Source organism: Engraulis encrasicolus, chromosome 7 (assembly GCF_034702125.1).
Source record: "Engraulis encrasicolus isolate BLACKSEA-1 chromosome 7, IST_EnEncr_1.0, whole genome shotgun sequence".
In the NCBI taxonomy this organism is placed as follows: Eukaryota; Metazoa; Chordata; class Actinopteri; order Clupeiformes; family Engraulidae; genus Engraulis; species Engraulis encrasicolus.
This window is the reverse complement of record NC_085863.1, coordinates 40,178,154-40,205,653: the sequence shown is the minus strand read 5'-3', so window position 1 is coordinate 40,205,653 and position 27,500 is coordinate 40,178,154. Positions and strand designations below refer to the sequence as shown.

Here is a 27,500-nt window from a genome sequence, read left to right as displayed (position 1 = left end):
TCTCACCAGTGCGTGGGACAGTGCAGGATGAGATGAGAGAGAGTAATATAAGCATGTATATGTATAAGGTGTGTGTGGTCTCACCAGTGCGTGGGGCAGTGCAGGATGCGCAGCAGCAGGTGGATGGCCTTGAGGCGCTGGTTGCCCGTCTGCCTGCAGGCCACGCCCACCTGCCACTCCCAGATGTCGGCCAGCGGCAGGTGACCCAGCGCACGCTCATCCAACAACATCTGCTTCAGGATCTCAAAACCTGGAGGAGGAGAGGAGGAGAGAGGAGGATGGAGAGAATAGGGGACGAAAGAAGTAGAGCGAGGGAGAAAGGGAGGAGGGAGAGGAGGAAGAGAGAGAGAGAGAGAGAGAGAGAGAGAGAGAGAGAGAGAGAGAGAGAGAGAGAGAGAGAGAGAGAGAGAGAGGGGCATAAAACAATGCTCCGGAGACAAGGACAAAGCAATAGCAAATTTGTTGGAACATTTCAACCTTGGATGTTTGCACAAGTGCTTTTTGAATAAAACCCATCATTATTATACTCTTAATTACCACGCATATTCAAAACAAACAAAAGCTCAAAGGCATAAGATGCCGTAAAGAAGCCAAAGCTCTTCAAAGGGAAGGGGCAAATTGACTGACAAGTAGGGATGCACCGATACCGATACTGGTATCGGTATCGGCACCCGATACTGCTCATTATACTCGTACTGGTACTCGTCAAGCACTTGCCGATACCAGGAACGATACTGCTATTACACAAAACAATGCAAAATCTTGTCACGTTCTGTGGACTTTAAAGCAGCATGGAAAAAAGTGCCACCTCATTAGGGATGCAAATTATCGATTAATTCATTAATCATTAGTTGATAGCCTTATCGATCGACTTACGATTAATTGATAAGCAAGGTTTTTCCCCCGAAATCTCAATGTTTCTCGAAAAAAAACCAACTAAATCTAAAAATTTTAATTAAAAATTTTGATAAAATGCCACATTTAAAGTAATTCTATTCCAATTCTTTAATACAAAGGTGATTTAAATATTCTCACTATTCACACCCCTCTTCACACACACTCTTCACATGCCCATTTCACCTGGGTCTCTTGTCAGTTGAATTGTCGATTAATTGCGATTATTGTTGTTTATTCGATTAACGCATTGATTGATTAAAGTCAATTCATCAATTAATCGTTTGCATCCCTACACCTCATACATTTACTAACATTTAAATCTACATGGAAATGTACAATAAAAATATCACAGGTGGAAAAAAACAAGGCCATGCATTTATCTTCATTGTATTTTGGTGGTAAAAGGTATCGGTATCGGTACTCTGTATCGGCAAGTACACACATTAATGTATTCGTACTTGTATCGGTTTTCAAAAAAGTGGAATCGGTGCATCCCTACTGACAAGCACTAATTGTGACCATTTAGCAGTGGCCTGGATATTAAGTGAAACGATAAAAAAATGATACAGAAAAACAAAAGCGAAAATAATTATTTTCCTGCTACTTTGAAAGCTAAGATATAAAGCAAGTGGACACTCATATCCCATCACCGCCACTGTCCCCCTAGTTGTGTTATTTTCAGCATGAGACTCTATCCTGAGGCAGGCAGGCCAATATAATTCAGTCAATTAAAGATGAGGCTGGAGCCTGCCACAGGTGACAGGGGACGCAGGTGCTGTGTTGCTCCAGAGCCATCACGGTGATCAATCATACTCTACCTCGCTGCCGGCCAGACAGGAAGGAACCCATGCAGACAAAATAGTGGACTGGCGCCTCATCCACTCATAGTTTTCAGGCCGACCAAAACAGTGCCGGCGCCCATGCCTGCACCAGTTACATTCGCAACTAAAGTGCTTACCAGCAAACCATGCGCGTTCATACCGCCCGGAACTTTTCCGTATGTGACTGGTGTTACCCGGCTGAACCTGCTGATGTCCACATTGTCACCACACAGTTCACACTGTGAACCAACTTCCTGATTTGTGAATGCTAAGATCTGCGGAGTGAACATGCCGGCTGTTGAGGTGCGATTAGGTGTGGGAATGGGCACCAGCATGGTTCTCAGTCGGTCTGAATGCACCATCAGTGATTCTCAAACTGTGAATCTCAAACTGGTGGGGCCTTGAAATCATTTATCTTCAATCTTAAAATCAAAATAATGTTTGTGTGTGTGATATTGGGTCAGAAGAAGAGCCCGAACATTTGTGAAAAATTCAAGTGGGCCCCAAGTTGGAATAGTTTGGGGCCCCCTGGACTAACTCAAACGTCTTACTCCCAGACCTGTAGCTTGCCTACTTTTCTTTTATTGCCAGAATGACCAATGTGTTCCTTACACTCCACGATTACAAGAGTGGTGCCATTACTATTATAAGATATATGAGGATAATGAAGTAATATTTATGGATCTTTGCGAACTTCATAGTGCAAAACACTGCATGAAACAGCAAAAATCAGGCAGAAAAAAATACACCGGCTAAAGTTCATGACAAAAACCAAGGAACAGAAGAGATTAATAATGCTGGGAGGGATACCTGTTTGGAAGCGTCCCCGATGGCCGCCGGTCACAGTGAACTTGTAGCCCCACTCCGTGTTGCTCATGTCCGACACGAAGCGGTAGTGGAGGGTGTCCCCTGCAGGCCAACAATGTCAACACACTGGTCAAACAAAACAGACATTACACACACAGAAAGACACCCACCCCTCCAGTCCACACACACACACAGACACGCACACAGAGACACACGACACACATCACATTTACCCATGCACACAGCTCTGCCCACTAAGCATACAGTGAGTAATGAGGTAGATCTCTAACCAAATGGAGCACACCCCAAACACAAACACAAACATGATATGACCACTACTCGATATGTCTGGTGTGTTTGCATAGTAGCAGCCTGGATATGTCCATAATAATCCCTTTGGATAAAAGTGTCAGCTACATATAATGTCAATTCGATTATATTACCATTACTGTACTGCACATCTCACCAATTTGATTTTATTACTATTACTGCACTGCAAATCTCACCGGGGATCTCGAAGTCGGTCCACTTCTGGTGGAAGCCGCTGAAGTTGTGGAGGTCCTGCAGGAAGTCTCCGCTGCTGGACATGAGCAGCTCGTCACAGCCCTCCTCCGTGTGGCAGCGCGGGTCGAACTTCACCGACAGGTAGATGGCACCCGGGATGTGCACCTTGTCCTGGAGTTATTAGGGAAACGGATATGTCCAGAATGGTTAGGATCACTGAGACCAAGATGACACCAAGACCACATACGACATCAACAGATGACACTAGCTGGATCACTGAGCCCAAGATGACACATACTACATGAACGTAGATGGCGCTAGCTTGTCTTAATGTTATTGTACTACACTGTATCCATTCATTGATGAAGTTCAGACAATATCATTTCAGAGTCTTGCTTAAGTCTGATAACATTGCAACACGTTAGACTGTCATCCATCAGAGCCAGTTTCCATGTACTAACCACAGGGGCTACGCTACAGTCATCCTGCAACAGGTACATGCGCCATCCCATAGCACAATGAAGACAGACCCCCACTAGACTCATCATCCCCGACAACCAGCAGACAAACACTCCTCTACTGTATCCCCCCAACAAAATGTACGCTTGTTTCATGCTTGTTGAAACATCTACTCCATAGGTGTGTACTAAGAAGCTGGTTCAGGAGCAAACCAGATTCAGTTAAGAGGCAAATCATCTAATGGAAGAGCCTGAATCATCATTTTCTTCAATTAGATGATTTACCTCTCAACTGAACCAGGGGTCCGTATCTCGAAAGCGTCTTTGCTAACGACGGTAGCAACGTCCTTCGTAAGAGCGACTCAACTCTCTCTCGACAGCGACGCTCACCACTAAATCCAAGGGAACGGTAAGACGGTCTTAAGACGGTTAGCAATGACAAGAATCGAGAAACGGACCCCTGGTTTGCTCCAGAAGCAGCTTCTTAGTATAGGCCTCTGTGCTCCTCACCTGGAAGTTGGTGTCGTTGTCGTAGGGGTGCTTGGACTCCCGCACCTGCACTGCCATGCCCGGCTCCTCCATGAACTGGCAGGCCGTCAGGGAGAGACTGCTCAGCATGCTCTCACCACAGCCAGTCAACACCTTCTGCAGGATCTGCACACAAACATCAAATAGATATTCACAATCTTCTAATTAACTGACTGAATCTTTGGGATGTAGAGAGAAAAAGGCATTGCTGTGTTAATGCAAAAGTGCTACTAGAATTGGTGTTAACGGTAACACTCTTGTCAAGGTTGCATTGTACAGACACAGACAGATGCACCAGCAAGCATCCATAGACACACGTATGTGAACGGACATACACGTGCAGAGCATGACTGATAGACCAAAACACACTGACATGCACACGCACGCACGCACGCACACAAACCTCTCTAAACACTCACCCTCTCCCAGAGCGGTCTTTCCTCCAGCTGCATGAGCATGTCCAGGATGTAGGCCAGGTGGGAGGCCCCGCTGAGCTCCAGATGCTCCTCGCTAATGGGGGCCCCCGAAGGCCAGTCGGCCAACAGAGACGCCAGCACGTGCCGCGCATACAGGATGGCAATGGCCTCGTTCACCTGGATGGATGAAGATCACTTAGTGACGATATCATTTATTGTATTTTTAGATTGATATTATTTACTCTTTGACAACATTTTCACTTCAATGTCTGCACAGAAGTGAGTTGCTTTTTTTATCTCACTGTGCATGCGTATAGTGTAAATGGTAAAAAAAACAGCGACAATAAAAGACATTCTATTAATTAATGAATGAAATGTGCATGATTGATTTGACTGTAAAAATCTGATTTCCATTGAGGTCCTGGAGTGTGATTTGGTGCAGTACCTTGACGAGGTACTGCCTCACGGCCTTGTTGCTGCGGGCGTCCAGCTCCTTGTGCAGCAGGGCGGAGCTCTTGGTGCGGCGCTGCTTGGCGTAGCTCAGCTGCAGGTCGCTCTCCGTGTTGGTGATCAGCTTCTGGGTCACCATGTTGCTCTCCTCCGTCGCCTTCTCGCACCGGCTCGGCTTGGACTGGAAACACAGAGAGAATGGAGAGTTAGAGAGTTACGTTTTGTCCATGTTGCAGCTGTGTTGCAAGAATGATTTTTTTCAGCTTAGACTGCTCATAGAATAAGGGATTAGTGTACAGTAGTGAGCAGATACACCATGATACAATTGCAGCTATGTTGCTATATTTACAGTAGCCTTTTACCCTCAAAAGTGTTAAGCACATTAGCCCAATGAGAATGTGGGTAAACATTGTAATCCACTTTTAGGATTATAGCACTTTACAGGCGTAAAGGGCAACAGGATTTCACAGAGCAATAAAAAAGTGGGTATGTCATATGATATGCCAAACTTTTTGTACAGTTTTTGTTTGTTGCTTTGCTTTGCTGATGCTTCAGTGCATTTGGCGGAAATGCGCCACTCACCACACACGGCACTACGACCATGTCTGTGTCCACGGCCTTGGTGGTGACAGATCGGGGGGCTTTGGTGGGCTGCCACTTCTGGGCCAGGGTGCGGATGGCCTCGTCAGTCTTGATCCGGTCTCCATCAAACCTGATATGATGAGGAACACACAATACTGTACATGAGTAACTGCTATTGACAATAATTGTCCTGAGCCATTTTTTAAAAAGTTTGGGTTTTTAAATTATGGTGGCAGTCGTGGTGCACTGTTTAGGGAGTTGCACTGCAAATCACAGGGTTGCGGGTTCAAATCCCACCCTTCCACTCCCTACTGCTGCACTCCATGGCTGAGGTGCACTTGAGCGGGGCACCTAACCCAACACTGCGCCAGGGACTGTAACCAATACCCTCGAAATATCTGTAAGTCGCTTTGCGAAACCGTAAGCTAAGTATAATGTAAAGTAATGTAAATTAGGTGTAAATGTGTCAACTAGGGCTGTAACGATATTGTATCGAACCGAGAAATCGTGATACACAGTCACGATACTGTATCGTGATACAAGGAGGCAGTATCGTGATACACCCTTTCAAAGTGTTATTACCCATTAGTCCAGAAAACAACCTTATGATTTGATGTGATAGTGTTTCCAAACTTCAGTGGAGACACATTTCAGAAATCGTGGGTTGTATCGAACCGTAGGTCAAAAATCGTGATACGAACCGAATCGTGAGTTGAGTGTATCGTTACAGCCCTAGTGTCAAGTGTTACCTCTTCTGGACCTCCAGGAAGAAGGAGTCGGTCCTCTTCATCTGCAGCTCGTACATGGCCCTGAGGATATGCAGCGGCGCATTCAAGGCATCATGGGTAATCTAGCAAGGGAACACGTTGAAAAAAAAACAATAAGAGACACACTACAGATTGACAGTGCATTGGAGCTTCATCACGAGTATCCCAAAACAATACATTTCTGGATCGTGAATGTACGACATGTCAAATGTAACGTCTACACCAGACGTTCTAAAACTTTACCATGACAAGGCCCCCCATACACAGGTACATTCCAGCCAAGGCCCCCCATACACCGTACTTTTTCCCCCTACGCATCACCTTTCACAACCATAGTCTAGACCAGTGTAGACAGTCTAGACCAACCTTTTTTGTCTCAAGTACCCCCCGGGCCTTTTTGTTGTGCCACGAGTACCCCCTAACTTGTGTTTTACATCACTTTTTCTATTCCAGTGTGACTATGCTCCATGCATTTGTTAAAATTACATTTTTCTAAGTACCCCCTTCAGTGTGCTCGCGTACCCCTAGTGGTACGCGTACCCCTGGTTGGGAAACACTGGTCTAGACTTCCTGAAAACCACTAAAATCGTTTTCTATGAAATAAAAAAAACACTACAACCGTTTTCTATGACATGAAAAAAGCGTCCTTCACCACTCTATACCTGGAAGCAGATCTTGGTCTCCTCGTCCAACCCTTCCAGCGGGTCCGGCCCGGTGTTCTCATTGTCATTGTCGCCGCAGCTCGAATGATCCGAGTCATGCCCCTTCTGTCTCCTCCTCTCTCCGTTCTCCTCTCCCTCCTCATCCTCTTCTTCGTCATCCTCGTCGTCTCCTCGCTCTCCCTCGGCGTCCGTGTCCTCGGCCATGGAGTGGATCTCTCTCTTGGAGGAGTAGAGCATGATGGAGAGGATCTCCAGGTCTCGGAGGAGCCACATCTTGCTGAAGCCCGTGCCTTTGCTGCACTTGCGCACCAGGAGCTGGGTCAGGCCCGAGCTCTGGATGGCCTCCTGCGCCTGGGCCACGCCGTGCTTCTGGAGATGGGGAGGGGCATGAATGCAAAACCATGTTAACACAAACAAACAAAAATATTACATTATGTATTGAGTGAGAGAGAGACAGTTTGTGTGTGTGTGTGTGTGTGTGTGTGTGTGTGTGTGTGTGTGTGTGTGTGCAAATGAAAGAGAGCAAGAGAGAGAGCGAGAGCGAGAGAGAGAGAGAGAGAGAGAGAGAGCAAGAGAGAGAGCGAGAGCGAGAGAGAGAGAGAAAGAAAGAGTTTGTGTGTGTGTGTTTGTGTACCTTGAGTGTGTTGTAGAGCCCCTTGAGTGCGAGGGACAGCACCCAGGTAGCCTCCACAGCGTCGGGGGCGGAGCTATCCACCCCTGTCTGCAGCAGGTGGCTGATCACCGTGATGAAGTGCTGCAGGTAGCGGCACAGGTGGGCGGAGCCTGGGCTGGGGGCGGGGCTGTCTCCATAGGAGCAGGTAGAGGGGGAGGAGTCAGCGGCACTGCTGCTGCGGTCGTGCTGCTGTACCAGCTGGTAGTCCTTCACTGTGATAGGAGTACCAGGATGAGAGATCATGGAATGGAGTGAATCTTGAAGAATCGGCATAATTGGATAATTGCAGTATGAATATACTTTTAATTATACTTCAAATACCCAACTCTTGTTAGCTCATTTTTACTAAGTATATCCGTAATGCCCTTTACATAACAGAGAGTAATAAAAATACACAGGTGAACAGTCACCTTTACACTGACGTTATGAGCATTTCTGTTGATAAGCAACCTCCTTTCCAAAGGAAGACAAGCCTACAAAGTAAGATGACAGATGCCAGATCCCTAAAATAAAATGAAAACCCTACTTAAACGCTCTCACTTTCAAATGGTTGTGGGCGTCACTGTGCAGACTGACTAAGACAATGCTGACTAGATTGCAAGACAATGCAAGGTGGGCTGTTCTGCTTTCCATGCGAGTGCCTCCGCACACTGCTTCTGACAGCACTGAGGAGCAGTATTGGTTCTGACCATTTCCATTACCCCCGCACACTGGTGCAGACGTGATAAACAATGAACGGTCTCTATTTCATCACAGCAGTGCATTGATAAACAAGGGGCAGCTCCGACAAAATAGAACTCTCCCGTAATCGGCAGTTGACATCAGGCTTGTACGAAATTCCGAATGGAAAGAATTTCAATTCAAAGTAATGCCATAATATGAACACTAGGTGGTGGTGTTGTATGTACTTTCAATGGGTGGTGTAGATTAAATTCAAAGAAATTCAAGGTAATGGCACCACCTAGTGTTCGTATTATGGCATTATTTTGAATTGAAATTCTTTCCATTCGGAATTTCGTACAAGCCTGGTTGATATCCATGGACATCAGCACCAGAGCGTGGGGTTGTATTGAAAACAGTGGGATCAAATGTTGGCAGAGCAGTGCTCCGCACTTTTTCGTAACCGGTGTGCAGAGTCTCTGACTCACCAGTGCGCCTCTTGCGTGTCTTGACGTCCACCACGGCAGCCCGGTTCTTCTCCGTAAAGTGCTTCAGCAGGATCATGTTATGCTGCTCGTTGGCATTGTCAATGAACACTGACTGAGTGCCCATGCACAGAACCTAAAGTACAGCCAAGGCAGCCAAAAAAAGAAAAGAAAATATTTTTAAAAATCGGATTAATTAAACAACATACCAAAAACAGCAGGAGGCCCTCAAAAAATATCTTTCATTTAGTCTGTTAGGGAACACTGAATACCATTACTGAATAAATTACATTTCTGAAAGTGAAAGGTAATGAATGAACAGCAATGCAATGAATAGATTTTATTTTCTCTCTATCTGCCATCAGCGTATTACCATGGCAACAAGCTAACATTCTTTCATGTCAAACCCCTGACAAAAAGAAAACGCTGTTAGACTAGCAGGCATCATGCCAAAGTACACAAACACACACACACACACACACACACACACTCGCACATGAGCACACGCGCACGCACAGTTTGGCACCCAATTAATCAGGAATGTTTGTGAGAATATGCTACACTAGAAAATTATCCACTTTTTATCCACATTTTTTTAAATCCCACCCATCATGTCTATTTGCTTTTCTGCGGCAGTGTTAGCACTTGCCATGGCAATGGAGCACAACATGGTATGCAAATAATGAAAATAGACCACATATAAATAATTTACAACCTCTCATTGCTGCACAAACATAGCAAAAAAAAGAGAGACTGAAGTCTGTTGTGAGTGAATTAGCAAACTGTTTGCTATTTCAGAAAAGCTGACAGTCTGATGTTGGCTGAAGTCTACTTGTGTTTACAGTAGAGCATGAGATCCTGGAAAGACAACTGCAGGCAAACTATTCCTTAAGGCAAACAGCATGAATATATTTTTTAAAATGTTGTCGGCAGCATTGGTGATGATATTGTGTTCTCAGACTCAGGGCATTTCTTGAATTGGTTGTGGATGTGTTTGCGTGTTTGTGTGTGCATGTGTGCATGTGTGCATGTGTGAGCGCGTGTGTGCGTGTATAAGTCTATGTGTGTGTGTTGAGTTGATTGTACCTCAGGGAAGCCCACGAGCACCAGGAGTGTGAAGAGGTTGGTGCGTTTGAGAGTGTGTGGCAGCTGCTGGATGCAGTGGTCAGTGAAGCCGGCCAGCACCCCGCTCCACTGGGGACACACGTTCAGGTCACGCAAGATGTCCGCCACCGTGCACGCCCAATCCAGACCAATTCGGCTGCAGAGGACATAGGAAAAGAATACACACAGACACAGACACAGAGTCAGTCAGTAAGTAAGTAAGACAGAGAGACAGACATCATGTGACTTAATGTGCCAGGTTGCCAAGATTATCTAAAATATTTCATTTGCACACTTACACACGCACGCACATTTATTTTGTACAGTCCAACAAACCTATCCAGTCATACAGCTCCCAGGCTGAAGAGCAGCCGTGTGTGTGTGTGTGTGTGTGTGTGTGTGTGTGTGTGTGTGTGTGTGTGTGTGTGTGTGTGTACAAAGCACCTGTCCAGGCACACTGCTCCCAGACTGAAGAGCAGCTGTGTGGTTTTCCATCCCGGTGTTGGAGCTCCGCCTGCGGCCCCTCCACCGTCTCCCAGATTCAGCAGCTCGTACCTGTGGACACACACAGCAGTGGTTCAACACATATGAAGAATTTTTAACTATCAATTTTCTACCAGAACAAAGGATTTCCTGGTTTGGATTGACCACTCAGAAACCGCTAGATGTCACGTCTTGCCTTGATATCGAGTAGGTGTTTCTGATTTGCGATTCCAAACACAGAAACGCGTGCTCTGATTGCATATCAACCATTGGAAATGGTCGTTTTAAATCCGTTTAAATGAATGGAATGGTGACCATTCTTATATACAGTCATTGTCACAATCATCAAATTAGTAACATGTATTTATTCATTTTTTCAATATTTTCTGATAGGGGTGTATGCAATATGTTTGGTTTGCATTATTACTTTGGACAAATGTTTGATGTTTGGTTGGGCAAAGATGAAGAACAACATTTCTCTCTTAAAGGGGTATGCCACTATTTTGGGGCTTAATGCAGTTAAAATCGTTGGCTGGGGTTTATAAAGATGGTAAAGTGTCTTATTTTTCATGTTAAGCGTTGTCTTGCTTTAAGACAAGTTAAGAGGGAGAATGTCGCTAAGCTAGTGAAAGTCACTGGATCCGTGTAGCATTGTAGCATGTTACACGGATCCATTGACTTTCACTAGCTTAGCGACATGCAAGACAACGGCTTACATGAAAAATAAGACACTTTACCACCTTCATAAAGACTGGCCAACAATTTTAACTGTATTAAGCCCCAAAATAGTGGCATACCCTTTAAGAGACAATAAAGACAAAGTCTTACTTGTCGGCGAGGGCCTCTGTGACAGCGGCATCGGCCTGGGCAGGGGGGATGCGCAGCAGCAGCTGACCCAGCAGGCCCAGGGTCAGGTGGTAGGTCTCATTCAGGCAGCCAGCGTTGGAGATCACACCCCGGAAGAGGAGAGGAAGGATGGAGCTCAGACTGCTCAAGGACATACTGCTGCCCTGTAGAGGAGAGAGAGGGTGGAGGAGAAAGAGGAGGAGGGGGAGGAAGGAGGAGGATGAGGAGGAGGAGGAAGAGGAGGAGGAGGGGGAGGAGGAGGAGGAAGAGGAGGAGGAGGGGGAGGAGGAGGAGGAGGATGGAGGAGGAAGAGGAGGAGGAGGAGGGGAGGCAGAAAATAAATGGAGGAGGGGAAGAAAGGGAAGAAAGAGGACACAGAAGAGGAGGAAAGGGAGGAGGAGGAAAAGTGAGAGGGGTGATATGAGGAGGGGTAGTAGGAAGTAGTAGGGGAGGAGGTGGAGGAGGAAGATGAGGAAGAGGAGGACAAAAGAAGGAACAGGTGGAGGATGATGAGGTATGACAGGATGAGAAAAGAGTGGAAAGAGGGCAAAGAAGATGAGTACATGGGTGAACATGAAAAGCAGGACGAGAAGGATAAAGAGGATGAAATGCAGTAAACAGAAGACGGAGAATGAGAGGAAGGAGGAGAAGGGGGAGGAGGAGGACAAGAAGAGGGGAACGAGACAGGAGAGGAAAGCAGAAGGAATTGGAATAAAAGAATAAAGATGGGAGGTGGAGAAGAGGACGATGAGGAGGACGAGGGAGGACAGAAAAGATGATTAACAAGACACTGTGGCATACGCCTCGAAGGCTTTGGAAGGAAAAAAACGTAATATTTTATGTTTACAACTATTCGTCATCATTTCTGGGCTTTCACTGCACGCTGTCGCCCAAGGAGCGAGTAGGAGGGAGAGGCAAAGGGAGAGGGAAAAGAAGACCATCAACAGGAGGTGGAATACATAAACACAGATGATGACTAGTACCGGACTAAAAGCCTCTTTTTCACTTTCGAGACACGGTCTGATCGCTGCATGGGAATGTAGCGCCACAGGAAACATAAAAAGCACTGAAATTCTACATTACATTACATTGCATTTGGCAGACGTTTTATAACCAAAGCGTCTGAATAGGTTATACATTCTTCAACAAAGGGATATTTTATTTGTACGTTTCTGTGTGCGTGCGTGTGTGTGTTTTGCTCTGATTTCCTTCCAGACGGCATACTGCCATAAAAAGACAACCCCGGATGAGGCGCATGTCGACTTATAAGCAAACAACCGTTTTCTACCTGCAGCACAGGGTCATCCTTTTGGAATTTCCAAGAAAATCCTCTCTTTGAAGAACTCCTACTATCGAAACAGCTCTGACACCCTGACTCGCACCCACAAGCCACTTCTAAACCTGCTCTCCTCCAACAGGAATTTAAGAGCAGAGCACTTAGACCCTTTATACTACTGAAGTTTGGGTAACTTCCTATTTAATAATAACAACAATCATTTCTGTTTTGGAGTTAAACTAGATTATATTTTTTATGGTGGTGGTGGTGGGTGTTGTCACACCTCCAAAAACATCAGCTGAATACAAAGGACGTGACACAGAAACACCCATGCCACGTGTCACAAAAAGCTTGCGATTAGTTGGTGGTGTGGTTAGACTGGTACAGTTGAGGACGATATTATTAGCCCCCCTCCTGAAATTAGACATCTCTCTTGATTTCTCAGTGAGAAGGACCATTATGAACCGTTTCTGTTATTCGGGAAACAAATACACTGATGGAGATAATGTCCAATGAGTTGAATTTGGATTTTTCCATTTTCATAATGAGTTTAAACAAAAAAGGGTAAAAATGGCAAGGACAAAATTATTAGCCCCCTTATCATTAATAATCAATTAAGTGCCATTTATAAACCAAAACTGACATCAGGCAGTTTGATTAGTTGTTAACTATGTTGGCACATGCCAAACCAGGGATTTTGGCCCTTTTTGTCCATTGCAAATAGTTAACCTGGTCCAAACCTGGGAGTCTGGGTCTGGATCTGGATTGCTGGGTTCTCCAACAACATTGTAACCCACAGTAAACATTTGAATTAGTTCAGAGGCTCTTCAAGGAAACTAAAACCATGATACTGGAATGACCCGCTCAAAGTCCAGTTCTCAATCCCATTGAGAGTCTGTGGCAAATGTCTATGCTCAGCATCCATACAATGTTGACCAGCTAGAACAATTTGCAATGGAGAAATGGACCAAAATCCATAGTAGGGCATGTTCCAATCTAGTTAACAACTAATCAAAGAGCCAGACGTCAGTTTTGGTTCATAAATGGCGTCATATTGACTATTAATGCTCAGGGGGCTAATAATTTTGTCCTTGTCATTTTTGCCCTTTTCTGTTTAAAGGGACACTGTGCAGGAAATGGTCAAAAAGGGTACTGCAACTATGCTGCTAATTGAAACTGGGCTGCCAATTGCCAAATTTGATCTTTACATGAAAGTTGTCTAAGTAATAAACAAATATTTTCTAGTATGGTCCAAGTAGAATCATTTCTGGAGCTAAAAATGGCTATTTTTGGAAATTCAAAATGGCGGACCATGGAGAAGATCCCCCTTTTCATGTATGAAAAGTGCAATTTTCCCAGTCATAACGAATACTTAGAATTTGATGGTGGTGGTAAGTATTCATGAAAAAGGTAACATTAGTGAATGGGCAGCATGAATTCTGGAAATGAACAACTAAAAATCTCACACAGTGTCCCTTTAAACTCATTGTAACTATAGAAAAATGAAAATTCAACTCATTGGGCATTATCTCTATCAGTGTATTTGTTTTCAGAATAACAGAAACGGTTCATAATGGTCATTCTCACTGAGAAATCAAGAGAAATGTCTAATTTCAAGAGGGAGGCTAATAATATCGTCCTCAACTGTATCTGTAGACCTGCTTGGCGGCAGGCAGCCCCTGCACCTTCTCTCTGGTGTGTGTGTGTGTGTGTGTGTGTGTGTGTGTGTGTGTGTGTGTGTGTGTGTGTGTGTGTACTGTACCTGTTTGGCAGGAGGCAGCATGGCGGCCAGCAGTCCCAGGATCCTCTCTCTGGAGCACTCTGCAAACACGTGCTCCTGCAGCGGCATACGGGCGGTCTTCTCCTCCGTCACCACCTTCTCACCCTCCAACGTCTCCGTGGCCGGAGAAGAAGCTGTCTCCCCCTCAGACTCTGGAGCTGTGGAGGGGATTGGGGGAGTTAAGGAGGGGCAAGAGGGGAGAGAATAAGAGAGAAAAGGGGGGTAAACGGGAAAGAAATTAACAGCATTCACAGATACTAGATGAGCACAGTTAAATGGAAGGAATGCGTACATCTTTTATTTCCTAACGGTTGTGTCCCTTTTGTTTTGAATGAACTCTAGGTCAACTAAATATTTTCTTCTTTTTTTCATCACAGAGAGGCAACATTGTACATTTTTATCTAAACACACTTTACGATTCACAGTGAGCGGAACATGGATATTAGATTACATTGCATTTAGCAGATGCTTTTATCCAAAGTAACTTAAAAAGAGGACATTCAAGCAAGTACTATAGAATGTGGGGTCAATGCAGAGTGCAGCAGTATATACAAGTAATAAGTAACAAGTAAAGAGAGAGCAGTAATATATAAACAGTGGAGGATCAATTGAGTGTAGTACAAGTAGGTGCCCAGGATATCTGACCTCTGACTCCGGGTGAAAGGGTGCCCTCACTGGACACGGAGGGAGTCTGGCTGAGGCTGGCAGAGTCCAGGGTGTCCTGGGAGTCCAGCTTCTTCTCGGGCCGCTCGCCCTCCACCTTGGGGGACGGGGCCGCCTCTCCAGCCTCCTGCTCTGCGCTTTTCCTCTGCAGAGGGAGAGGAGGGAGGGGGGTGAGATCAGAAACCTTTTTTTAATAACACTTAATTTACTATGTGTATGTAGAGTTCAGTGTGTATGCATATGTGTTGTATTTGAGCAATTTGTATAACGTGTATGCTGACCTTTAATTTCCCTATTAATTTAATTTAATTACGGTACTCTACTAAAGAGCAAAAAAAAACCCTTTTGCTTTTTAGTAAGGCAATTTCTTGTCACCAATATTGCATCACATCTGTCCCATTTTACCTTATTGATGGGAACACTATTCTCAGGCTGGATTCACTAGTATTGAATGGGAAACACTTCCTCCCTTCCTGCTGTTAATGCAGTGCTCTCCAATGTGGAGGAACCGGTATGACCAGAGCCGTATATTAAGACTCTTGGGATGATGTGCTGTCTACGCCCCCTACTGTCCAAACTATGCAAAGGGACTTCCCATACAGAGGATGAAAACTGACCCACAGTATGCTATTGATGATGAAAAGAGATGGGTAGAATGAGCAGAAGTTCACAACCCTCCATCATCTGACTGGTCGGGTTATTTCCGATGTCCTAACTCCTGTCCACCGCTCATGCTTGTGGCCTCGTGATGATGTCACAAGACGTCATTGACAAGGTAGATTAATTCAATATGTTGCAAAAGCGCAATTGAAAGGGAATTTTCTCATTTGCAATCAGGATGTTGAAAGGGTAAAAGTCCCCCAAAAGTTGTTGTGTCTAGTTTGACACCGGTGAAGTCTTGTTTTCTCTACGGAGTCACGTGAAGCGTGAAGCCACAAGCACAGGTCGAGGACGGGAGTCAGGATATTGGAATAGAACCCATAGAGTGCGTTTTAATATGCGACCTTGCCTCCTCCACTTGCGCTTGTCTCCTCGTCCCGCCTCCTGGCCCCTCCTCCGTGGAGAAAACGATAAAGTTTCCCAGCTGTCAGCCTAGCCACAACAACTTTTGAGGGACTGTTTTTCATTCACCATCCCAATTGCAAATGAGAAAAAGACTCTACAATTGAGCTTTTGCAAGATATTGAAATATAATGCTGTTGTCAGTGATGTCATCATGACGAGAAACAAGTGGAGGAGGCAAGTGGAGGAGGCAAGGTCGCATATTAAAACGCACTCATAGAGACTGACTCCTGTGGGACAGTGCATCTCCTCACCTTGTCTTTAGGGGGCGTCGGTGAGCAGACGGCAGTGGTGCTGGCGGGGAGGGAGGAGGTGTCTGTGGTGGTGGTGGTGGTGGTGTTGGTGGCGGTGCTGAGCTCCTGGGACGACTCCACAGGACTGCAGGGCTCGACTTCGCTCTCCGTAGTCGATTCAGCCGAGGACAACATGGAGATGAGAGCAGACGCCTTCAGACCTGCATATAGGATACATTACATTTAACCCACTGATGCTGGATGCTGTGTATATGCAACGTTGACCTAGGCACCTGGAGCTGCATGGAAGCAGCATTCAGGCTCATGAGGTTTGATATTTTTAAATTAAAAATTTGGGTATGCTAGAGCTGAATGAACACATCCTAATACAAGATGAGGGTCTTGGCTTTTAAATGCAGCTGTTGTTTTTATGTGCTTTGGCGGCTGATATATTAAGGTTTTTATAGGCTGAGGGGACCTTTTCCCAAAAAGGTCTTAGGCATTTAGCGGGTGTTTTTTGCAGGTGCCTTAGGATCAAAAACATAACATTTGGCAGACAATACAGTAGAAGCAGCTTACTTTTTCCACTTCATACATAGCATACCATACACCGTCCATGACACATTCATGGTGTACATAATGCTTAGGCCTAATAGTTAGGGCGGTGGTCTTCAAATCAGAGGGTTGCAGGTTCGAATCCCACCCTTACCTCTCCCTACACCTCCATCCAGAGGAAGGCCCCTAACCCCACATTGCTCCAGGGACTGTAACCAATACCGTGTAAAATAACTATGTTGCTTTGGATAAAAGCCTCAGCTAAGTGGAATGTAATGTAGGGGGATTCATTGAGATTGCACCATGATTGTTCCTTGCAAAGGTCTGGGTAGTCAATGACAATAGCACAAAATCAGTGGCTCCTACTGTACAAGAATATTTACTTAATAATAACATACAGCCGAGTCATGCTAAATACTAATGATGACTCACGGGGCTGCTCTTCTGAGGGGATCTGATGGAAAGAAGAGGTGAAGGGGGTGAGGGTAGCGCAATGGACATACAGTAGAGATACTGGGTGGAGTGAAGCATACAGTCAAACTGCACAAATACGGAACACAAAGGGACGGCAGTTGGGGAGAAGACCTGGGTAGGGTAGAGGAGTGCATTGTATGCCTGTGATAGATTGTCAATCATTGACAAAGACATTTAAGATCATTAAAGACATTGATTAAATCTTAAAATAAGCCGATCATAAAAGATTTGGTCAAAATTGATGTGATCAAGTCTGCAACTGGAATGAGAATGTTCCGTGAGGGGCTTTGGAATTCTTTCCCTACCTTACTACTTCAATTTTATTACTATGCTGGACCTATAAAATCTTAACATGACTGTATACCATAAAAGTATAATCAAATATTTATTACATAGACATTACCTCTGACATTCATGGGCATTCATCCCAGAAATTAAACTCCTTTGACACACCACAACCACTTAACAGAAGCATTTAATCATGTTCTTATGCACGACTGTTTAATATACCATAGCCGGCCTCTGTGGTATAAATTGTATAAATAAAATGCCCTGGGTGTTTTGACATACGTATTGCTGGTATCATTATTCATACCTTGCCTTCATAAATTCTATAGTTAGACATTAGGGTAAAATACTCTGACTGACAGAACAGTTTTTAATATCAGTATGGAAAGTTGACATAAAGAAAAAACACCGACCATGTGGATCTCCCGTGACATTATACGCCTTGGGAAAAAAAAGTTGTACTCTTTGTACTCTGAGGAGACACCTCCTTTGTTGGTCTGTTCCACGATCAATTATAACAAATAAGAAGGCTACTCCATGACATTATACACCCTAGAACAGTGTTTACCAACCTTTTTTGTCTTGTGTACCCCCAAGCCTTTTCGTTGTGTCATAAGTACACCCTAAGTCAAGTTCTATATCGCTTTCTCCATCCCAATGTAACTAAGCTCCATATATTTGTTAAAATTTCATTTTTCCAAGTACCCCCTGCAGTATGCTCGTGTACCCCTAGTGGTACATGTACCCCTGGTTGGAAAACACTGCCCTAGAACAATGAATCATCTGGGGACAGACGGACAGATAATCAACTTCACTGGTCCGTGGTCCCCTTCAGGAGGTGCTCAATGATGAGCTTACATGTGCAGCTTTATTTCCCTCTGGGATTACAAAACTTACTACATTCTACTTTACGGTACTACATACATTTCAGAAACAACTCATCAGCAGACCCAAGTACAGGTAGCTGTTAACCTCTAATTATTTTGGAGTAATTCATACCCTGTTTCTAACATGCGCTCAACGTGACTGTATACCCTGCAGTAGTGCACTATAGTCTGAATGAGGGGACCCTGGCAGACATGCACCATTGCTGGTCTGTCCCTTGAGCAGACACTCTGCGTGCAGCTTAATTTTAATTAATTCAAGTTACTCTATTCTCCTCCATAATACCTTACGTTTTTCCAGACTTCGAAAAATAAGTCTTCCAAGGCAGCAGACCCTGACAGACACTCACCTTTGCCAGTGTATTCCTTGATCAATCATAATCGCTTAATAACAAACAGAAGGCTACTTGATGGCATTATGCATTCTACAGTGTAATTATTTTTAGACTGCCGAGCAGACACACACCTTTGGCAGTCTACCCCTTCAGGAGGCACTTGGTGATGAGCTCGGAGCAACACATGTGCAGCTTCATTTTAATGTATTAAGTTACTCTATTCTACGATCTGTCTACCCAGACATTATATACCTTGACCATATCGGAGAGCTGACACCCACCTTTGTTGGTCTGGGCCTTGAGCCGACATTTATGTGATGAGCTAGTACATGTCTTCCCAGAGACAACATGCCATAAAACACCTCATCCAAAACAGAAACGGACCATAGACAGACACCCACCTTTGCCGGTCTGACCCTTGAGCAGGCACTCGGTGATGAGCTCGGAGCAGCGGGCATGCAGCTTGGCGGCCAGCTCCAGAGCGAGCGGGGGCAGGGGCGGGGGCTGGGGCTGGTGCAGGCTGTGGGCCTCCTTGGGGCGCCGGCTGGTCAGCTCGGAGGTGAAGAGGGCCAGGGCGGCGAACAGCAGCCAGGAGTAGTTGTGGATGTAGGGCTGGATGAGGCGGTGGCGGTCACTGATGCGGATGGTGACCATCGGATACACGGTGATGCGGTGCGTGGGGAGGTGGCTGAGAGGGGCACAGAGGAGGGGGAAAAGAAGCAAAGATTTTGGTACTCAATAAACACATTCATGAAGGTTTTTAATGCATTATTACAATGAAAAATTATAGAGTATTTGGAAATATAAGGTGACTGGGGAAAAAAGCACAGCGACGAAACTTTTTTTTTCTGTAGTGTATGTAGAGAGTGTGGAGAGAGATGGGGTCGGGCTGGGAAATGACCCCGTCCGGACTGGTCCCCATGGGCATGCAAGCCCAAGTGTGTGGGGCTTAGCGCGCTGCGCCATGGCGCCCCACCCCCCCAGAAACGTTTTAACAGGTTCTCAGAAATAAAGAAATTCTTCTAACAATTTTTTTTCTGGCCCTTTCATTTCTAATTCATAGAACAGTACAGAGTGTGTGAGAGCAAAGGAATAGGAGAAAGAACAGGGTAGGACCAGATCATTCAGCTATCCTGAAATCCGGGTTAGTCTGGGCGCATTACATTTATGGTATGTATCCTTAATTAAACTGTGCCGCGTCATGCCCTGAGGAGTTATTTGAGTTCAACATATGAACAATATTTGACGTTCTTTGTTCCCATAATTATTATACTAATGGTGCAGGAGAGTGATGCAGACAATGGGCTTGAAAACATCTGGTACTTTCGTTCTCATGACTACAGTGATTACAGTACAAGGAGAGCCGTGGTGCGTACAGTTTCTAGTCTGTTTTGTATGGCAGTCATGGTGACCGCAGCATTTTGTTGACAGGCTTGTGAGGTGCAAAGTTCAAACGTTATCTGCTGCTGAACTTCATTCTTGTAACCATGCCAACAACAGACAGAACACACACATACACAGACACACAGACACAGACACACACACCCTTGCTGGTGTCCACATTCCAGAGTGATTACTTGTACTGTACCTATCTGGATACTTCTTGGCGTTGTAGCAGCCGAAGCACAGGTCAAAGTCCTCGCAGACGTTACAGTTGATTCTGCTGCCCACGATGAGGCCCTGGCAGTGGTCGCAGGCATACTCCATGTTCACCATCTCGTGGTCGTCCTCGTGGCCCTCTGGCTTGGCACCACCTGTGGTTGGCACACGTAAACACACACACATTTATTTTTTTCCGTCTAGGGAGCAAGGGAATTCAGGTGTGAATGCATGACGTTTTACAAAGGGAGTTCTATTCTAAAATAATGTCTACTCGATTCAAACCTTATCTGAAACCACTATTAGGGGAGAAACGTTCTTTGAAGCATGTTTACAAAAAGATTATGAAGTAAAATTTAGTGGCACTAAGAGCCAATGTATTTGTGTGTGTGTGTGTGTGTGTGTGTGTGTGTGTGTGTGTGTGTGTGTGTGTGTGTGTGTGTGTGTGTGTGTGTGTGTGTGTACTGACTGAGGAAGCAGGTCTTGCAGAGGTCCATGTCAGTGCACTGTAGGCAGCGGTAGCGGTGCCAGGGGGCGATCCTCTCGCAGCCGTCACACGAGATCTCCACATTAAGCAGGTCACAGTAGCGCGCGATGAACATGTGCATCTACACACGGAGAAGCATTCAAAATGGCAAGTGTTTAGTGGCGCAAGATGAATATGCACATTTGCACAGGGAGAAGGATTCAAAATGGCAAGTGTTTAGTAGAGTACATTATGAGTATGTGTATCTAGCTAGATATATCAAAATCACAAGTGTTAAGTAGTGCGCCGTGAACATGTGCATCTAGGCAGGTGGATGATTAGTAGCACGTTATGATTGAGAATGTGAATCTATAGAGGACGAACGAACGAAGGAGAATTACAATAGTGTTTATTTGGAAAGTCTGTGCAAAGAAGCAAAGGACTGTCATTGCATCAATGTGCATTCCATATAGTGCAGGAACGGCCACTAAGAGGCCTGAGCATCTACATGTACAGTAAACAAAGCAAGATTATCCAATTAGTGCACATTATTTAATATATGGCTCTTTAAAGGAATGCAAAAGTAATCGTTTCAAGTTGTAACAATTGAATTCAGTTTTATTAATTTAAGTGCCCACAGAAGTTATAGTATTACTTTTGTTGACATAAGAGATGGTGAAATGTTTGCTTAGTAATGGATGACCTCACCAAACGAAGATAAGAGATTTAAAAAACCCAATGTGTTGCACAGGCCAGGTCACCATCTCTCTGCATGGTTCTCAAACGTTGAATGCATTTTAATCAGCTAAATAGAATTTAGCGCTTTTATTTCATACAATTAATGAGCCATTTTTAATAATACTGTATCATTCCAACACCATCTTCCCTGCAACATGGTTTGGAGTTACTTTAGGAGAGGGTAATGAGATGGTAGTGCAGGTCATGAGCTGCAGTGGGATGGTTAGGAGCAGTCACAAATATCCACTTAAGCAGTTGGCATGAAGGGGGATTACGTGCCCTCCCCTCCTGTGCAAGGGAGGACCAACGTGAAAGCCACAAGGCTTACTGTGGAAACGGCAAGTCAGTACAGTATGTCAACAGCACACACCTGCAAAAACACTCTGGAACTGACACCCACTTAGTTTAGAATCGCAGATCCTGTCTATGAGGGCAATCTTGTTCAAACTAGCTATATTCTGCAGTTGGTCATCAGAGCACTTCCCAAATATTTGTCTTGGAAAGATCCCACCATCCACAAGTTGTATTTGTTCTCTATCTCAACTAATCAGAGAAACTTGTCTCGTGACTCCATGCTGACCGCAATACTCATAGTTGGCGAAGCAGCCGTGTCAGAGTGACCTTTGAACTTTAACTTACTCCTGCTCTACACTGTACTCTTAAAGCCACTAGGCCTCAAAATGCCAGTCACTGCATTAATGACACATACCGGTACCTGCAAACTCTGGAACTGTTCCCTACTTCGTTCTCAGACATTAACACATAACATTACTATGCCTAACCATTTTATAATCCAAGGTTACAAGGGCGGCTCCGTCACTATTTGGTAGCAGTCGCTAGTTCTAAATCATTCTGAAGGGATATGGGCAACTCGAACTAGCGAACAGGAAATTCTAAGGGATCAGGATAAATGTCCAAATGGGTGGGGTTAGAGGGCGGGCTAATAAGCTCATTCCAGTTCCAAGCGGCCATCATTTTAAATTGCATGGCACACGGTATCTTCCTTCCAGATGCCCACTTTGTAGGCTACTATTAATTGATTTGCACGTGGTGGATGGCAAGATAGCCTAGGCTATATTTTTAAGGCATCTCTTCCTCGTCATTCCCTCTCCCGCAGCGCAAATGAGATCCGATTATAGCGGTTCTCATACACTGCAGGAGACTGACATAGCCTTTCTGTAGCTGTGTCAAAAAAGTGTCCGTTGTCCCGCATATCTCCAGTTTGAAACTATCTTCCGTGTAGGCCTATGAACAGATATTTAACGTAGCCTAGGCTATGTGTTAGATTGCCTTCAAAAGACTACGAAATAGCGGTCGCAGAGGTGTACCAACTGCCCAGACAACTGCACTACAATCAGATAACTTCTTTCCTTTCTGCCAGAATCCAGCTACCAACTGGGATACGCGTCTCTGTCATGCGGGCGTGCGTGCGCCCAACTTAGTCCAGCATAGAACAATGGAATAGAATGATGGTGAGTTCAAACTACGCAGCCCTGGTTACATTCACTTTCTCCGCAGTAGACTATGAGATAGAATGATGGCGAGTTCAAAATGCGCGGCCCTGGTTACATTCTATCCACGGCGGAGTGATTATTAGGTGTGATGAGTCTCCGGGGATGATGTCCACCTAGACATCATCCTCCATACCGACGCGTAGAATGCCAGTAGAACGCGTCTCATCCAATCAGATATCGCAAAATAAATTGACCGGATCTAACTATTGTATAAGGACACACAACATTTGGCAACGCAACAATGTTAGTGACCTTTGGCCCCTTACCTTCCTCCTGCTCTCCACGGTGCCCTGGACCACCTTGTCGTACCACTTCTCCAGCATGCCGTCCATGCACTCGTCCATCCACTCCATGTTCCGCTCGTGCTCCGCTATCTCGTCCTCCTCCGTCCACTGACTGAGGACACATATGAACACAGAAAAACAATTATGCAGTGAAGCACAATGTGCTTTGCTGATGTGAAATCGTGTTCATATTTGATTTAACCTGTGGTCATATTGTGTAATAGCATAGCATGAAATGTCAACACGTGATTCGAAAGATATCAGATGATTACTTAGCCTGATGCATCATTCAGGCCATATTCATCAAAGAGTTCAGCTATTTAAAAAAATGGATTTCAAGATCAAAGAAGAAGTTCAGTTCCTTACAGCTAAATGTTTGTGGTACAAGTTGTTCGTACAGTGTTTTTTCACAATGTATGGGTCATGCGGCAACCTAATCGTGTACGCTGATGTTCTCCGGGGGGCATGCTGAGCAACAACAATAAAGCCTCTCTAAAAATATAGATATCTTTTGAACTACACTGCCTATATTTCATCATATTGTTGATATTTAATATTGTACAGCACGTATGTAATGGGCAACTACATAATGGCGATGTAGTGTATGCTTATGTTCTATTGGGGGCATGCGGAGCAACAAAGCATCTCTACTATAGATATTATTTTGAACTGCGAACTGTGAAGTTTTGAATCTTTTGAACTTTTGAATGTGTCCGGTATGTCGTGAGCATCTACCTGATGGCGATGTCGTGTACGCTGATGTTCTCCTGGCTCATGGTGAGCAGCAGGTCCGGCAGCTTGATGTCCAGGAAGAGGGAGAGGTCCTCCACCTCCCAGCTCATGTCCAGCAGGTGCAGAAGACACGTCTGCACGCAAGACAAGGCAGGCAGCAGAATCCTGGGGAACACATGGGGTTTGGAAGGAAATCATAACAATTATAATTACATTCAAATAATTATATTCAGTAAAAACACGTCATTAAACTACTTGCCCTAAGGATTACTTTGAAATGTCTGCACACACGACAGGGCAGGAAGGAAGACCCTGGCCACACAAAGAGTTGGGGAGGAAATCAGATGAATTAAAATAACAACATGGGGCATTAAAACAACTATGCAGTAACAACACACATTAAGCAACTTGTTCTAAGCATAACTATGACACGCCAGCATTCACGACATGGCAGGCAGCAGGATCCTGGGGACACGTCGGGTTGGGGAGGACATTAGAAGATTATGGAATTGACACAACTACATAGGAAAAGTGTGTCATTAAACAACTTGCTCTAAGGATTACTTAAACATGTCTGCACACACGACAGGACAGGCAGCAGGACGCCGGGGAAATGTTGGGTTGGGAGCAGGGAGGCGGAGGGGAAAGGAGAAGATCCTGAGCATGGCATTATTAAAATTTAAACAAATGTTTTGGATGATGGCGGTAAAAACAAATTTAAGCAAATGGTTTGGATCACGGCGTGAAGACAAATTTAAACAAATGGTTTGGATTACGGGCATCAGGCATTACAACACATTGGTTTGTTAAGTCAAAACACACATCACAATGATGCTTGACGGAAAGAGATATCATTTTGTGAATAAACCATATTAGATTGAAATAGATAGACGCATTTTAAAATGGCATTTCCTAATAAAATCCAGACATTTCTGTATTTAGTTTCTGGATTTCTTGTGGTTATAAAGTGGCTGAATTGTGTGAATATGAGAAGGTGGTGGGTTATTACAGAGGGCAGGTGGAGAGTCTGTGATTGGATGGTGGCTGAACACAGGTGGGCGAGTAGGAGTAGGCGTCATATTTACCTTCGCCAGAAGGTTATGTTTTGCCCGCTGTGTATTTTTATTTATTTTTTGTGAATATGTTTGTTTGTTTGTACTTCGTATAACTCAGTCAGAACTGAGCCGATTTTTATGATATTTGGTGGGATGATTGGTCATGACCCAAGGAACAATCGATTAGTTTTTGGGAGTGATTGGGTCAAAGGTCAAAGGTCAAGGTCAAAATGTTTGTTTGTACTTCGTATAACTCAGACAGAACTGAGCCGATTTTTATGAAATTTAGTGGGATGATTGGTCATGACCCAAGGAACAATCAATTAGTTTTTGGGAGTGATTGGGTCAAAGGTCAAGGTCACGAAAAGGTCAAAAACGTAAATTGAGCCGATTTTTATGAAATTTAGTGGGATGATTGGTCATGACCCAAGGAACAATCGATTACTTTTTGGGAGTGATTGGGTCAAAGGTCAAGGTCACGAAAAGGTCAAAAACGTAAATTGAGACGATTTTTATGAAATTTAGTGGGATGATTGGTCATGACCCAAGGAACAATCGATTACTTTTTGGGAGTGATTGGGTCAAGGTCAAGGTCACGAAAAGGTCAAAAACATAAATTGAGCCGATTTTTATGGAATTTTCTGGGATGATTGGTCATGACCCAAGGAACAATCGATTACTTTTTGGGAGTGATTGGGTCAAAGGTCAAGGTCAAGGTCAAGGTCACGAAAAGGTCAAAAACGTTTTTCTTTGCCAAGCACTATATGCCAGAACAACGTGTGCATGCTGAATTGAATAACAGGTCAAGACTGGGCCAAAAATGTAATATTACGATATTCCGGTCCGATTTCAATGAAACTAACACCAAAATTTGGAGAATGTTATGCCCCACACTCTGAAGATGGCCAGAAAAAAATAAGTGGCGTAGGCGAAGGTTTGCGCTCTACCGAGTGCCCATTCTAGTTTGTATTGAGATTGCCAGAGGTCTTTAAATGGGAGCGTATAGTGGATGAAGGATGCATGGCAGGTGGAGGAATAGGGGACAGTGGTCATTAGATTTTCATATCCATTTGGTGTGAGGGCTGAATAGTTGGAAGTAGGTAGATTGTGAGTGGATGTGTGAGGTGTATAGTGATGGACAGGTGTCTTACTTTGTGTTAAGGCTGCCAAAGGTTTGCACAGCCTCCACCAGCATCAGCACCAGGCGATGGTAGGAGCGCCGCACCTCGTCACGCAAGTCCTGACCACAGCCAGACAGCTGCGAGAAATAACTACACAAGCGGGCCAAAGAGAAAGGGTTATCACAAGAGTAAAATGCAATGGAGCAAAGGTTATCACCTCACACACACACGCAGGATAGACATATGGTAACAACTTAATCCACTAGGTATGCATCAATTGATAGCAGCAATGTCTTAGTGTCTGTTGAGCATAGTGGTGCTGAACTCCACTGTGTGGATCCCTGTCTGGAGAAGCAGACATAACTAATAATAACTTTACTTGTAAAGCACAATTCATGCCAACACTCAGCTCAGTTTGCTGTTACAGTTCAATAAAAACAGTTTGGCCGTTTGAAGGTATGCCTGGTAGCTATGCAAATGTTTCTTTTAAACCTACCTAGAGAAGTCCTTCTGGCAGGCGAGCAGCTCCTGGAGGAAGAGGATGCAGGGCGCCTGGAAGAGGTGGGGCTTCCCCATGGCGCGCAGACACCACTGCACCGTCTCCAGCACCTTGCACACGCTCTGGGCCTGAGCCTTCTTCAGGGCCAAGGTCTGAACCACACTGCAGAGGGAAACAGGTCATGATGAGGCAAAGCAATCAGCAATCCACTTCAGAGCAGCAAAACATAGAAGACACACTGCTAGGGCTATATAAATAATTTAAGCTTACTCAGAAGTTCTCAACACATTTACATGAAAGTAAGATTTTGATGAAAAAAAAGTGTATTTGTTTACATATACGTTGTACATGTATACAGTACACGGAAATGGGGGGATGTGACACATTGATGCTTTCACTCCATGTATTTTCTGAAAGACTTCAGTGTTTGGTCCATTCAAGTACCAGACTCAAAGATCACTTTCTAAAGGAAAACTTGATCTGTGAATTGTGTCCAACTTCAGCATCTCTTCCCTGAACCTCAGCAGTGGAGAAGTGTGCACTACTGCAACTACTACTACTACTGTACTGCTGTCCTTGTCCGAGTACCTGGCCACGGTGATGGGCTGGTCCTTCATAAAGTTGAGGATGTCCTTGAGGATGGGGTGGCGGTCCTTGACGGAGGGGGCCATGCGCGGCTCCTCCATGGAGCGGAAGGAGAGCAGGCGGAGGCGCTCGCGGCTGAAGATGGAGCGCCGCTGCAGGGCCGCGGGAGACACCGGCTCCCCTCCCTGGGCCCCAACCATTGCTGATGCTGTTG

General features: G+C 44.8%; 1 protein-coding gene across 1 annotated transcript in view; it reads right to left on the bottom strand.

Moving 5' to 3' along the window:
* zzef1 (zinc finger, ZZ-type with EF hand domain 1) overlaps positions 1-27,500 on the bottom strand; it is a 75,819-nt gene that overhangs the window by 16,512 nt on the left and 31,807 nt on the right. The window contains exons 30-54 of the mRNA XM_063203532.1: positions 27,290-27,500; positions 26,699-26,863; positions 26,233-26,352; positions 24,030-24,191; positions 23,277-23,406; positions 20,762-20,900; positions 20,282-20,447; positions 19,095-19,381; positions 16,179-16,378; positions 14,845-15,007; positions 14,182-14,357; positions 11,126-11,307; positions 10,259-10,369; positions 9,797-9,971; positions 8,714-8,846; positions 7,527-7,777; positions 6,893-7,261; positions 6,213-6,313; positions 5,464-5,593; positions 4,877-5,062; positions 4,435-4,608; positions 3,998-4,141; positions 3,032-3,200; positions 2,529-2,627; positions 85-250 (exon numbers count right to left, since the gene is read on the bottom strand). The exon at positions 27,290-27,500 is cut by the window's right edge and continues 178 nt beyond it. Of these exons, the coding sequence (XP_063059602.1) occupies positions 85-250; positions 2,529-2,627; positions 3,032-3,200; positions 3,998-4,141; positions 4,435-4,608; positions 4,877-5,062; positions 5,464-5,593; positions 6,213-6,313; positions 6,893-7,261; positions 7,527-7,777; positions 8,714-8,846; positions 9,797-9,971; positions 10,259-10,369; positions 11,126-11,307; positions 14,182-14,357; positions 14,845-15,007; positions 16,179-16,378; positions 19,095-19,381; positions 20,282-20,447; positions 20,762-20,900; positions 23,277-23,406; positions 24,030-24,191; positions 26,233-26,352; positions 26,699-26,863; positions 27,290-27,500 (4,309 nt within the window). The remainder of the gene's footprint in view (positions 1-84; positions 251-2,528; positions 2,628-3,031; positions 3,201-3,997; positions 4,142-4,434; positions 4,609-4,876; positions 5,063-5,463; positions 5,594-6,212; positions 6,314-6,892; positions 7,262-7,526; positions 7,778-8,713; positions 8,847-9,796; positions 9,972-10,258; positions 10,370-11,125; positions 11,308-14,181; positions 14,358-14,844; positions 15,008-16,178; positions 16,379-19,094; positions 19,382-20,281; positions 20,448-20,761; positions 20,901-23,276; positions 23,407-24,029; positions 24,192-26,232; positions 26,353-26,698; positions 26,864-27,289) is intronic.